The sequence below is a fragment of the Kogia breviceps genome, chromosome 3 (genome assembly GCF_026419965.1).
Source record: "Kogia breviceps isolate mKogBre1 chromosome 3, mKogBre1 haplotype 1, whole genome shotgun sequence".
NCBI classification, from domain to species: domain Eukaryota; kingdom Metazoa; phylum Chordata; class Mammalia; order Artiodactyla; family Physeteridae; genus Kogia; species Kogia breviceps.
The window spans coordinates 31,678,995-31,692,522 of NC_081312.1; the positions used below are offsets into that span (position 1 = coordinate 31,678,995).

Sequence of the window (13,528 nt, forward strand, 5' to 3'; positions counted from 1 at the left end):
TCCCTGTAAAGATTTTAATTTCTCTGTCAAATCTGAATGAGATCCTTGCTGGGTAGAGCAATCTTGGTTGTAGGTTTTTCCCTTTCATCACTTTAAATATGTCCTGTCACTCCCTTCTGGCTTGTAGAGTTTCTGCTAAAGATCTGCTGTTAACCTTATAGGGATTCCCTTGTATGTTTTTTTTTTTTTTTTTTTTTTTTTTTTTTTTTTTTTTTTTTTTTTGCCTTTCCCTTGCTGCTTTTAATATTTTTTCTTTGTATTTAATTTTTGATACATTGATTAATATGTGTCTTGGCATGTTTCTCCTTGGATTCATCCTGTATGGGACTCTCTGTGCTTCCTGGACCTGATTGACTATTTCCTTTCCTATATTAGGGAAGTTTTCAACTGTAATCTCTTCAAATATTTTCTCATTCCTTTTTTTTCCTCTTCTTCTTCTGGGACCCCTATAATTTGAATGTTGGTGCATTTAATATTCTCCTAGAGGTCTCTGAGACTCTCCTCAATTCTTTTCATTCTTTTTTCTTTATTCTGCTCTGCAGTAGTTATTTCCTCTATTTTATCTTCCAGGTCACTTACCTGTTCTTCTGCCTCAGTTATTCTGCTATTGATTCCTTCTAGAGAATTTTAAATTTCATTTATTTTGTTTTTCATCATTGTTTGTTTGGTTTTTTCTTCTAGGTCCTTGTTAAACGTTTCTTGTATTTTCTCCATTCTATTTCCAAGATTTTGGATCATCTTTACTACCATTACTCTGAATTCTTTTTCAGGTAGACTGCCTATTTCCTCTTCATTTGTTTCATCTGGTGGGTTTTTACTTTTACCTTCATTTGCTGCGTATTTCTCTGTCTTCTCATTTGCTTAACTTACTGTGTTTGGTGTCTCCTTTTTGTAGGCTGCAGGTTCCTAGTTCCCATTGCTTTTGGTGTCTGCCTCCAGTGGGTAAGGTTGGTTCAGTGGCTTGTGTAGGCTTCTTGGTGGAGGGGACTGGTGCCTGTCTTCTTGTGGATGAGGCTGGATCTTGTGTTTCTGGTGAACAGGACCTCATCCAGTGGTGTGTTTTGGGGTGTCTGTGAACTTATTATGATTTTAGGCAGCCTCTCTGCTAATGGGTGGGATTGTATTCCTATATTGCTAGTTGTTTGGCATGGGGTGTCCAGCACTGTAGCTTGCTGGTCCTTGAGTGGAGCTGGGTCTTAGCGTTGAGACGGAGACCTCTGGGAGAGCTCTCACTGATTGATATTAAGTGCGGCCAGGAGGTCTGTGGTGATCAATGTCTTGAACTCGTCTCTCCCACCTCAGAGCCTCAGGCCTGACACCCGGCTGGAGAATCAAGACCATGTCAGCCACATGACCAGGTACGTGGGGGAGTTTCTTGCCTTTTGGGAAGTCTGAGGTCTTCTGCCAGTGTTCAGTAGATGTTCTGTAGGAGTTGCTCCACATGTAGATGTTATTTGTGGGGAAGAAGGGCATCTCCACGTCTTACTCCTCCTCCATCTTGAAGGTCCTCCCCAAAGCCTCAATCTTTATCTTTCAATTATATAGGGATATTTCTGAATAAGTTTTTTTTCACCACACCATGTGGCTTGTGGGATCTTAGTTCCCTGACCAGGGATTGAACTCGTGCCACAGCAGTGAAATCCCAGAATTCTAACCACTAGGCCACAAGGGAACTCCCTGAATATATATTTTTTTAAGTCACACAAGTTATATGCTTCTAAAATACAATGGTGGGACAGGCACAGGATAGACACTCTCATTCCAAAAGGGAGAAATAGGAAAGAAGAAAGGAGCGACCAGTCCCAAGTATATCCAAAATCTTAAGGCAAGAGAATAATTAGTCCTCTTTGGCTCCATGTTCTTCCCTCTAGGCACACTGGGGATTTTGTTTCACTTCTGGATCCATTGCAGTGAAGATCCTGCCTTCCAGACACACTGGGCTGGCAGTTCTGGGTTGGACACCCAAGATTCCTGGAGGCCTGCCCCATGGTTTTGCTGAGCACAGCCCACACTGCAGTTCTCATGGACTGAAGTCATATGCCTGTGGCTCCCCAGGCTTAAATAATGTGCAGTGGTTCTACTAGTCTGGGGTCCTGGAAGTGACCTGCCCCATGGCTCTGCTGGGTACTACCCTATTGTGTGCTCTCTAAGGTGGCCACCTCTCCAGGGTCATAGACCCTCGGCTCCAGTAATCTCCATCCTTCAAAATCTGGGTGGAATTTGCACATCAGTGGAGAATGCCCAGAGTGGACACTGCCAAAGCCTGTTGCCTGTGCCTTCTAGAGGAGTGGCTACTGTTGCCTCTGATGTGGAATGCTGGGAATGGAACCCAAGTGTGTGGCAACTCTGTCATGCCTCTGATAAGGCATGAAAATGTCCTGAAGGCACTGGAGACCTCTCCTTTGAAATTATCTGATGATCTCTGGGTCACCCTGTGGAGCAAGGGAGTGATTCTGCTCTTGTCTTGTACATAGCTCCTGACTTGTGGAGATGACTTACTAATCTTATCAAGTGGTTTGCTTGACCACATCCTTAGTGTTCTATTCAGACCATACTTTCTCAGTCTTTTCTATATTGATGGCCTGGGAATTTTCCAAATCTTTTAAGTTCCACTGTTCTTTGATGAACAATCCATCTTTAAATCACTTTTCTCTTCCTACATTTTACTAGAAGCTTATAGCAAAAGGAAATAAGCCAGCCACTCCTTCAACACTTTGCTGAGATACTTCCCCAGCCAACTTATGCTCTAAAGTTCTACATTCCACAAAACACTAGGACACAAACCCACTCCAGCCAAACTCACTCCAGCCAATTTCTTTGCTACTTGGTAACAAATGGCTTTTCCTCCATTGTCCAATAACATAATCCCCATTTCTGCCTCATTAGTATGGCCTTTCCAGTCCATATCCTACCAATCTGTTCAAGATTACTTAGGTATTTTCTAAGGTATTTTCTAAGGAGATTGGGGGTTTTCTATACAACTTTTCTTTTTTCTTTCTAGGCTGTCACCAAGAGTCTGTCCACAGCACTGTAGGTTTTCTAGTCTGCCACTCAAAACTCTCCCAATCTCTATCCAATACCTAGTTCCATAACATTCACATAATTTCAGGTAACTGTTACCTACAACAGTACCTCCAGGAACCAATTTTATGTTATATTATGTTAAGGCAGCAAAACACCATAGACTGGGTGACTTTTACATAAGAGAACTTTATTTCTCAGTTCTGGAGGCCAGTAAGTCCAAGATCAAGGCACCAGCAGATTTAGTGTCTGGTGAGAACCACTTCCTGGCTCATAAATGACACCTTCTCACCGTAACCACACAGGGCAAAAGGGGTGAAGGATCTCTCTGAGGCCTCTTTTATAAAAGCACTAATCACCTCCCAAAGACCCCACTGCTAATACCACCACCTTGGGGGTAAGGATTTCAAACATTCATCTTGAGCATGCCCCAATGAAGAGTCAGAAGTTTTCCATCACTCCAGAAAGTTCCCTGCATCCCTCCATTCCTTCACATCAGGAAAACAGTGATTTAACTTCTATTCCCCTATATTATTTTGGACTATTCCAGAACTTCATACAAATGAAGTCTTATATGAAGTTTCTTTGGTCTGATTTCTTTCTATCATCATAATATCTATGAGATAGATACATCCATGTTCTTACACATATCAGGAATTTGTTCAGATTTACTGAGGATTATCCCACTGAATGAATATGCCAGCTTGTTTGGCATTCATCTATTCAGTACTGGTTGTTTGTTTCCAGTCTGTGGAATAAACTTGTGAATAATGCTGCTATGACTAGCCACATACTAATCGCTGTGGGGAACATCCTATGGCTACAATCACTGAGACGTAGGGCAAGTATAAGTTTAACTTTATTAGAAGCTATTATTATCCACCCTACCTTTTCCACTCATGACACTATTTATTCTTTTGTTCCATTAATTACCCCCAACACATTCCATTTTTATAAAGTATGAGAGAATCTGATTCTCTCCTCAAAATTCTTACAAAAAGAAGCTTCCGCTCTCCTCTCCATTTCGTAATTTCTTAATTACAAATTGAAGCCTTGTCTCATTTTGGTTTTAGGGAAAAAAAAGTCAATCACTGTCTTAAAATTGCACCAAACTCACTGATTCTTCCCCTATGATTTCTCCAAGAGACCGTGGGACCACTCAGCCCAAGATGTACGCTCCATTTTTCCTAATTTCTCCCATGTTTCCTCCTCTCTAAGAGCCCTGTGCCAGGATCCCCGGGATCTCTTAGCACAGCCCCTCCCCCTCATGAATACACCATTGTTATGTAAGGGCTTCCCCCTCCCTCCTCTACCTCTCTGGGGATGCCCAGCCTCCAGCCTCTCTCTGCTCTCCTCAGGACTGGACTGCCGTTCAGGAGTTGCTGTTCCAGGGATAGTCTTGCCTGCCTCCCGCTGGAGTGCATTTCTTTGGTCCCAGGCTTCCTCACACATGGGGCCCGCCTGGGCCCAGGCCCACCTGGCAGGTGATCTCTGGCTGCCTCTGCTCTGGCTACTCCTGTTTCCGACCTGCTGCTCCCATGACCCCCCAGGTTGGCGCTTCACTTCCTCTGAAATTGTGATCCCCAGGAAGGTGTCCCACAGAGTACGTGGAGCCGCAACACAAGGCCAGCTCTCCTACAAGGTTCGCTTCAGTGGCCAAAGACACGTGCTTCACATGAGAGTCAAGAAGAGCTTGCTGCCCAGACATTTTCCTGTTATCACCGATAACGACCAGGGCACCATGCAGGAGGACTACCCTTTTATCCCCCGAGACTGTTACTACTTTAGCTACCTGGAAGGGGTTCCTGGGTCCATGGGCACACTGGACACCTGCTATGGGGGTCTGCGTGGCATGCTGCAGGTGGATGACTTCACTTATGAAATCAAACCACTGGAGGCTTCTTCCAAATTCGAGCATGTGATTTCTCAGCTTGTGTCACAAAAAACGCCAGCAGAGGATGCAAAATGTAAGATTGAAAGGAAAGATACAAATCAAGCATATGAGGAGGCGATGATTGCTGAGATGCCTAGAGCAGCTCCTGTGTATTTGTGGTGGCCGCATAGGAAATACTTAAAAGTTCACTACACAGTTTCTAACTCATTAGTTACTCAGAACCCTAATCATACACGTATAATAGAGAATGTAGTGATTATAAACAACATATTGCATAGCATTTTCTACCAGGGTCACCTTCAGGTTTTGATTCGTCTTATGTGCATATGGGATGGCATGGATAAGATGGATTTATATGGCTGGAGTACTGCTGCAGCTGCAGTATCGGAATTTGGTTTATGGAAATTGTGGGGATTCTATTCAGAAATTCCTCATGATACTTCAATGCTTTTCACAGGACATAAAATCGCTGGATCCACATATTATAGCAGCCATGAAGGAATATGCAACCCCAATTGGGGAGCATCATTTGTATTTGTTTCAAATTATCACATATTTTTAGCTTCAACTGTCGCAGCACATGCAATAGGTCATGTTATGGGCTGTCTACACGATGGTCCAGGTTGTCACTGTTTTCGAAGAGAACACTGCATCATGGCTCCTGAGCCTGGTCTTCTAGATATGATGAGCAATTGTACGTATAGCCAACTGCATCGGCGGGTTTCTATGTGGGATCCTTGTTTGAGTATACCAAATGTACCATACCATAATTTTCCTTATGTAGCTCCTCGCTGTGGTGACAAGATCATAAATCAGAGGGAAGAATGTGACTGTGGCACCTTAAAAGACTGTGCTAGGGATCCGTGTTGTCAGAACAATTGTGTCCTCACCATTGGCAGTGATTGTGATGAAGGAAGTTGCTGCTTTAAGTGTAAATATGCTCAACCTGGAGCTCTTTGCAGAGATACTCTTGGTATTTGTGATCTACCAGAATACTGTAACGGGACAACGCATGTTTGTCCATCTGACGCTTATATCCAGGATGGAACCCCATGTTCGCCATTAGCTGTTTGTGTGAAGGGAAACTGTAGTGACCGTGATATGCAGTGTCAAGCCCTCTTTGGCTATAAAGTAAAAGATGCCGCACCAGCATGCTATAAAACATTGAATATCATAGGTGACCGATTTGGGAACTGTGGTGTGAGGTTGCTTCGAGGAGGAGGAAAACCTGTAAAATGTGAACAAGATGATGTTCTGTGTGGAATGCTGCACTGTGCTAATGTGGAGGAACTTCCTGGTGGTGGGGAGCACACTACGTTTCATCATATGGTAGTACAAGATATTAAACCAGAAAGCTGCTTTGGGTACGATGCCCACTTTGGGACAGACTCACCAGAAATGGGGCTTGTAGTGGATGGTGCATCATGTGGCCCAGGATCATACTGTAAGAACCAAAATTGTACTTTTTTTCAAGACATGCGTTTTGACTGTGATGTCAAGATGTGCAATTACAGAGGGGTATGCAACAACCAAAGACATTGTCACTGTCAGCAAGGTTGGAAACCACCAAATTGTAGCGAGAGAGGACCAGGTGGCAGTGTAGATAGTGGCCCCCCACCTGACAGAGAAATAGGTATTCGAGCCAGGCTACTAATGAATATAAACAGAGGAACAGCTCTACTGCTTTTTCGTCTTTTCCTTCTTTTGCTTTCAGCGGTTATAGGTGCCTTTTACTATGTAAAAGATATTATGGAAAATGAAAAATAAACTGTTGGAAAAAATAATCCCTTGAACCCAAGTAAATACAAACTGGAACACACAAAACGGAGGAAATTACTTTGGCACTTACTGGAAGAAATGATCGATAATCACTCTTACAGGATTAATTACGTAATTCTATAACTCTTCCCAAGTTGTTACCTTGAAATAAAATGACTTGGCAATTTTAAAAGGGTCTGTGTGGTTAAATGCATTTAATATTTCATATCTGTTCATAGTCTTAGTACTCCTGTAGATGATAGTGGGAACTGTTAGATTCACCAACAAAAGGACCCATACTTATTTATGTTGTGCATATTAAAGTTTCACAGATATGCCTGTAGCACTCCTTGTTGGAAACGGTATGCACTTGTTTAGTAGTTTATTAGACTTTCCCTTAGTTGATTATGTACTAGATTTGTGTTATTGGTTCATGTTTTTGCTAGTGTTAAATGAGCCTAACATAAAAGATAGCATAAAAGACACCTTGACAGAAACAGTAGGAAGATCAAAAATTTGGGATCATAAGTGCATGAATATCAACAGTAGTTCAACAACCTGCTAAGTATGTGATCTTTCCCAAAGTCATAGGCTTTCAGAGGATCAAGGTTATATCTGACATGTTACACTGTGAGATGAAATATACTTTTCTGGGGTTTTGTGATGGTCCAAAGAAAGGCCCTAAGAAGGGCCTGGAATATGTTAGGCACTTAATAAATGCTGACTCTTTCATTCTCATTATTCTCATTATTATCTTGGGTAGTGCTAAAACAGAAGTATTCCAAGTATAAGGACTTTGGCATTTGATATCTTTCATTGTAAAACCATCACACAAGGAGCCATTGATCACTGATTTATCACTTCTTATGGGCCCTAGTTATTAATGTCATACCATCTCACATTTAAAATCCTAGGAATTGCCTAAGCACAGCCTGTCTATAAAGTACAGGATGGAACTGCGTGCCTGGTGTATAATATGTACAGGAACAAAAACTTACATAAAAGGAAACAGGAAGCAATCACTTCATCAGAGAGTATTAGAAGCAGGTCTCATAAGTGAGATGTGTTATATTCATGCTGTTAAGATGTCTCAGACCTTGGATCAAATCCCTTTCTAAATATGGAGTCCAGATGAGGGTAGCTACCTAAGGGAAGAGGAAGGATGCGGCAGTAAAGAATCAATGGGATTGCCACCCTGTGACATTTTAATTTGTCCAACTTCTATAGAGTTCTCTTAGGCAGCATTTCTTGTCCACAGAGCTTATCCCGTAGAGTAATCTGGATCTTCATCCTTGACAGGTCTGAGACCCAGTTTACTATACCCTTGTCAAACATATGTTACTGCATTCGCTCTTTGCACCAATATCTATTAAAATCGAAGCTGGATGACCATTTAATGAACATGGTTACTTCTCGTTGATCCAAAGGCACCTGATGAAAACAAAGTAGCTTTCTTCCTGTGGGTCAGGGTGTGTGGGCAGGGTGATTTTGTTTCAAACTAGCAGTCCATTTGCCAAAATGTGAAAACTGTGGCCCCTGTAGCCTTTTTTCTCTATTTCTTGTTTCCCTCAAGGTATTTAATTTGTAGTACCATACAGTCAATTGTGTATGTTTTCTCTTTGGTTACCAGGCTATCTCCAAAATCTTGACCTAAGTGTTTTACCCTGAGATGAGTGTGATCTCCAGTCTATTTTATGTTCCTAAACAACATTTGATATTTCAGGTATAGGCCATACTTTTAAAAGGTGGCTGTCTTGTGTTAAGGTCCAACATGGGTATTCCTTAAAAGCAGCTTCTAATTGGTGCCAGATATGTGAGACTGAATCATTATAGCCAAGTTAACGTGGTTGGATTATTCCCAGTCAAATAAGGTCAGATACTCTCAGGGATAGCCTTAGAAGATTTTTTTTTTTCCTATTGCTAGGGCTATGACATATCAAGAAAGGGTGAAGTTCCAGAACAAAGGTAAGTGGGAGCACCAGAAGGTGAAGAAGAGAACCAAGGGGGCAGAAAGGAAAACAGGGGTAAGGATAGGAGGAAGGTGAGAAAGGAGTGGGGTTGTGAGACACACAAACATAGGTAGGCATAGAAAGACAAGGTCTCTGGGACAGGAAAAAGCAACATGAAAGTTGTATACTAGGGGGTCACAGAATATTAGAATCTGTTCAAAATCTTTCCTTTCTTGGCTACTTTGTACCAACTTGATCTCAGAGAGACAGCAGTGAGCTGTCCTGAAGAGGGATCTTAGTTCCCTGCCCAGGAATTGAACTTGGGTAGCCTGGGTGAAAAGCCAGGAATCCTAACCACTAGACCACCAAGGGCTAGAGGCTAGAAGCAAAGTCCCCATGGCTCTTGCCCCCATTTGAAAGCAAGAATATTTCAAGGAGGCAAAAACTGCAAAAACAGGTACAAAGTTTATTATTAGAGACACAGCTCAATAAGTGGGAAAGCACCTGGAGAGACAGTTTGTTTATTTAATACTGACGCAAGACAGAAATACACACCCAGAGAAAGGAGAGAAAGGGTATGGGTGTCCTCTCTAATCTAATGATGAGGAGCACAGTAAATAAGTGATTTAAATCACTTATATAGGATGGTTCTTCTGGGTCTTTGTTTACCTTTGGTCAATCATCTTGTTGCTTTTTTCACACCTGACCTGCCCTAGGACCTTCCCCAACATGCACGTGCAACTTTTTGCTAAGATGTATCCCACCACAGAGACCCGTGGGGCTATCTCCACAGATTATTAGGGGGTGGCGCCCCTCCATTTTGACCCCAAGGAGCCTTCCTGCGCATGTGCAGACAGGGAAGTTTTCCTTGACCTCAGGAGTGGTCATCTTATCTCTTTACTTCAGCAGAGCTCAGCTTCTGCCACTAGTTTTGTCCTTGGAGTGTCTGGGGGAGAACAAAGTTTCACTGTTACTCCACTTGACAAACACCAGCTGAGCAGCCCAGGGGCCCATCTATCTCCTACCTCAAGCTGAGGTAGACTGCCCATGGTGTGATGGCTATTCTAATGCCCTTTCTTCTAAGGTGCCACACTCACAAGTCTGACATGCCCAAGAAACCAAAGGGCCACTACAGTTTGAGATCGTACTCAATGAAACCATGCAACTTTGAGAAGAAATTAATAGAGTAAGGATCTTTCTGGCAGACCATATTTCTAGAGCAAATCTGACCAGCAGTTTGGGTAAAAGAGGAGTTTGCCCTGATAAAAGAAGTCTGAGGTAGAAGGAGGGACATGACCTACTTTAGGAAAAATGCCTAGTCCTCTGCTTGTTCAAAGTTCTCCAGAAAGCAGAAGAAAATTACTGACCTCAGTCTGACAGAAGGTTGACCTTCAAGAGATTCATGGCCCCACAACTCCAACCACCAAGAAACAAATAAACAAACCAAAAACAAACAAAAAATAATTAGAAGAGAAGGAGGACTTACCTCCACACCAAAGAAAATCAGGGTTCTTTGATCGGTTCTGTTTTTCACCCCACCAGGCAGTGCTGGAAATTTTCCCACCCTCTCCCAAGCAATGGCACCAACTTATTTTTTTTTTTAAAGATTTCTGTGACTCCAATAGAGGGTAAAGCCTTCACTGAGTTGAGGCATAACAGAGAACAACAGCAGACCAGGTGGCTTCACAGCTGAAGCAGGCTCAGGGTTTCTGTAAGAGGAAGAATTGGAGGAACTGTCCTATATTTTAACTTTAGCAGCAGTTTCACCTTTCACCAAGACAAGTGCATGAGACTCTTTCCTTATTATCCTGTCCCTCGGAGGAGTCCCAATAACCAACAGAACACTATTGCTGAGAACTGTTTCTGCAAGCCTTGTGGTAGTTTTAGATACTCAAGAGGTATGAGTATAAGAAAGGAGAAAGTAGATGGGGAAGAGTAGAACATACGGGGAAAACAGGGGACTCTATTGTTTGTTTAAAAATTTTGCATCGGGCTTCCCTGGTGGCGCAGTGGTTGAGAATCCGCCTGCTGATGCAGGAGACACGGGTTCGTGCCCTGGTCCGGGAAGATCCCACATGCCGCGGAGCAACTGGGCCCGTGAGCCATGGCCGCTAGGCCTGTGTGCCCGGAGCCTGTGCTCGGCAACGGGAGAGGCCACAACAGTGAGAGGCCCAAAAAAAAAAAAATTTTGCATCTTTGTCCTCGAGGAGTCTGAGACCTCTCGGGCCAAGATTGTTGCACAAGCCCATTCCAGTTACCATTGCCCAAGCAAGGGAGTTCCAGGAGTCAGGCAAGAGTATCACCTGGGTTCCACAGGTAATCCTCCAAGCCTCTACTGAGGAATAGCAACCTTAACTCCCCTGCTACTCCAGGTCAATGACTCCATCCATAATGGTGACTCCTGCTCTCACAAGCTAGTCCTTGGACATATGATGACTGAGGGGCCTTGATGGCCACTGTACCTTGCAGTTACATGGAATTCATGCTGTGTCTCTGGCAAAGGTGCATTCTTTGTGGACCAAGACCTACCTACAGCCCTGGAGCACACACAGTTGCCAGGAGGGCAAGCAGAAAAACCACCAGTGGATCATTAAGAGTCATGGTAAGTAGGGCCACCCAACTTCTACTCCTTGCTTCCTGATCCCATATATTCCTCATAATGGATATACAGTACCATGTAGCAGTCTTTAATTGAACATACACACTGTACCCTGAAGGATGGCACTCTATCCTTCCAGGATATTGTTTCTGAGCTGATGTTTCAGCTGTGCCTTCAGTAGGTCATTGCAGTGCAGTGTGGGGGTGGTTGCCAGTGAATATTTGATGTGATGCAAACAATGGATTCCATTGGGATGGGCCCATTCCTTTACCTCATTCACTGAAGGCTGAGGTCTCTGTTCATACCCTAAGCCACATGGGATTCCATGGTTAAAGATCACACATTTCATAAGCAAGCCCCCAATACTGGTGCTGGCTGTGGCTCTGCAGGCACAAAAGGCTACTTATCACATCTAGAATTGCTATCTATTCTTGTGAGGACTAAATGCTGACCCTTCCAGATTGGAAGGGGCCCACAGTAGTTGACTTCCCACCAATTAGCTGCTAGGTCTTCTTGAGAAATAGTGACTTCTCAGGACTTCAGCAATGATCTTTGTTGTTGGCAAGTTGGACATTTAGAGATGGTTACCTGGACTGACTTTCTTGACAAGTGGGAGTTCATGCTATTGAGCTCAGTGTAGCCACTACCTCTGCCACCATGGCCACTCTGTTCACGTGCCCATTGTGCCAGTTCCATGGTGGTTAATGATGAAGATTGTCTAATGTTGATTGGCTGAGTCATTTTTCTGCCTGGTTGCTGAGGGCCTTTTCCAGGATGGAAGCTTCTTCTTCTTTTTTTTTTTTTGCAGTACGCGGGCCTCTCACTGTTGTGGCCTCTCCCGTTGCAGAGCACAGCCTCCAAACGCACAGGCTCAGCGGCTATGGCTCACGGACCCAGCCACTCTGCGGCACGTGGGATCCTCCTGGACCGGGGCACGAACCCGTGTCCCCTGCACCAGCAGGTGGACTCTCAACCACTGTGCCACCAGGGAAGCCCGGAAGCTTCTTGATAGGCATGAAGCTGTGCTACAAAAATCCAATCAAAAATGGGCAGAAGACCTACATGGACATTTCTCCAAAGAAGACATGCAGATGGCCAACAGGTACATGAAAAGATGCTCAACATCACCAATTATTAGAGAAATGCAAATCAAAACCACAGTGAGGTATCACCTCACAACTGTCAGAATGTCTATCATTAAAAAGTCTACAAATGATAAATGCTGGAGAGGATGTGGGGAAAGGGAACCCTTGTACACTGTTGGTGGGCATGTAAATTGGTGCAGTCACCATGGAAAACAGTACGGAGGTTCCTTAAAATGCTAAAAACAGAACTACCATAAGATTCAGCAATTCCACTCCTGGGTATATATCCAGAAAAAATGAAAACACTAATTCAAAAATATTCACGCACCCCAATGCTCATAGCAGCACTATTTACAATAGCCAAGACATGGAAACAACCCACATGCTCATCTGCAGATGATTGGTTTAAGAAGATATGTTACATGGGACTTCCCTGGTGGTCCAGGGGTTAAGACTCTGCTTTGCCAATGCAGGGGTCATGGGTTCGACCCCTGTTAGGGGAACTAAGATCCCACATGCTGTGTGGCATGTCCAAAAGATTAAAAAAAAAAACAACTGTGGTATGTGTATATACTGGAATAGTACTAAGACATAAAAAATGAAATATTGCCATTTACCACAACATGGATGGACCTAGGTAATATTATACTAAGTGAAGTAAGTCAGGCAGAAAAAAGGCAAATATTATATGATATCACTTACATGTGGAGTCTAAAAAATAATACAAATGAATCTATATGACAAACAGAAACAGACTAGCAGACATAGAAAACAAACATATGGTTACCAAAGGGGGAAGGGAGGGAGTGGCGGGATAAATTAGGAGTATGGGATTAACAGGTACAAACTACTGTACACAAAATAGATAAGCAAAAGGAATTTACTATATAGTACAGGGAACTCTAATCAATATCTTCTAAGAGCATATAATGGAAAATAATCTGCATCATATAAAGATAGAAAGATAGATATAGAGATATATAGAGATATATATCTGAATCATTTTGCTATACAACTGAAACTAACACAATATTGTAAATCAACTATACTTAGAAAAAGAAAATCTTCACACTTCCTGATTGCAGCTATATGAGCAGCCACATAGCTCTACCCTAGAACACCTTTTCTCTGACACTAGTCGTTTTTATTTCAGGCCCTGACCAGGTCACAAGGTTCTTAGCCACCTGAAATAGTCTAATTGGAGACCTTCCACATAAGGTAG

General features: G+C 43.0%; 2 protein-coding genes across 4 annotated transcripts in view; both read left to right on the forward strand.

The window, feature by feature from the left end:
• Nucleotides 1–13,528, forward strand: part of MED6 (mediator complex subunit 6) — a 185,631-nt gene that overhangs the window by 167,343 nt on the left and 4,760 nt on the right. For 2 of the 3 annotated variants that reach the window (XM_067028242.1, XM_067028240.1), the window contains exons 7-8: nucleotides 11,125–11,224; nucleotides 12,069–12,323. In XM_067028242.1, the coding sequence (XP_066884343.1) occupies nucleotides 11,125–11,224; nucleotides 12,069–12,323 (355 nt within the window). Of the gene's footprint in view, nucleotides 1–11,124; nucleotides 11,225–12,029; nucleotides 12,324–13,459; nucleotides 13,525–13,528 lie in introns of all 3 variants that reach the window. The other variant, XM_067028241.1, reaches the window with a different exon arrangement.
• LOC131752371 (disintegrin and metalloproteinase domain-containing protein 20-like) lies at nucleotides 1,303–6,861 on the forward strand. Its single transcript, XM_059056659.2, has 2 exons — nucleotides 1,303–1,358; nucleotides 4,380–6,861. Exon 2 carries the CDS (start codon nucleotides 4,472–4,474, stop codon nucleotides 6,680–6,682), a length of 2,211 nt encoding a protein of 736 aa, XP_058912642.2. The 5' UTR covers nucleotides 1,303–1,358; nucleotides 4,380–4,471; the 3' UTR covers nucleotides 6,683–6,861.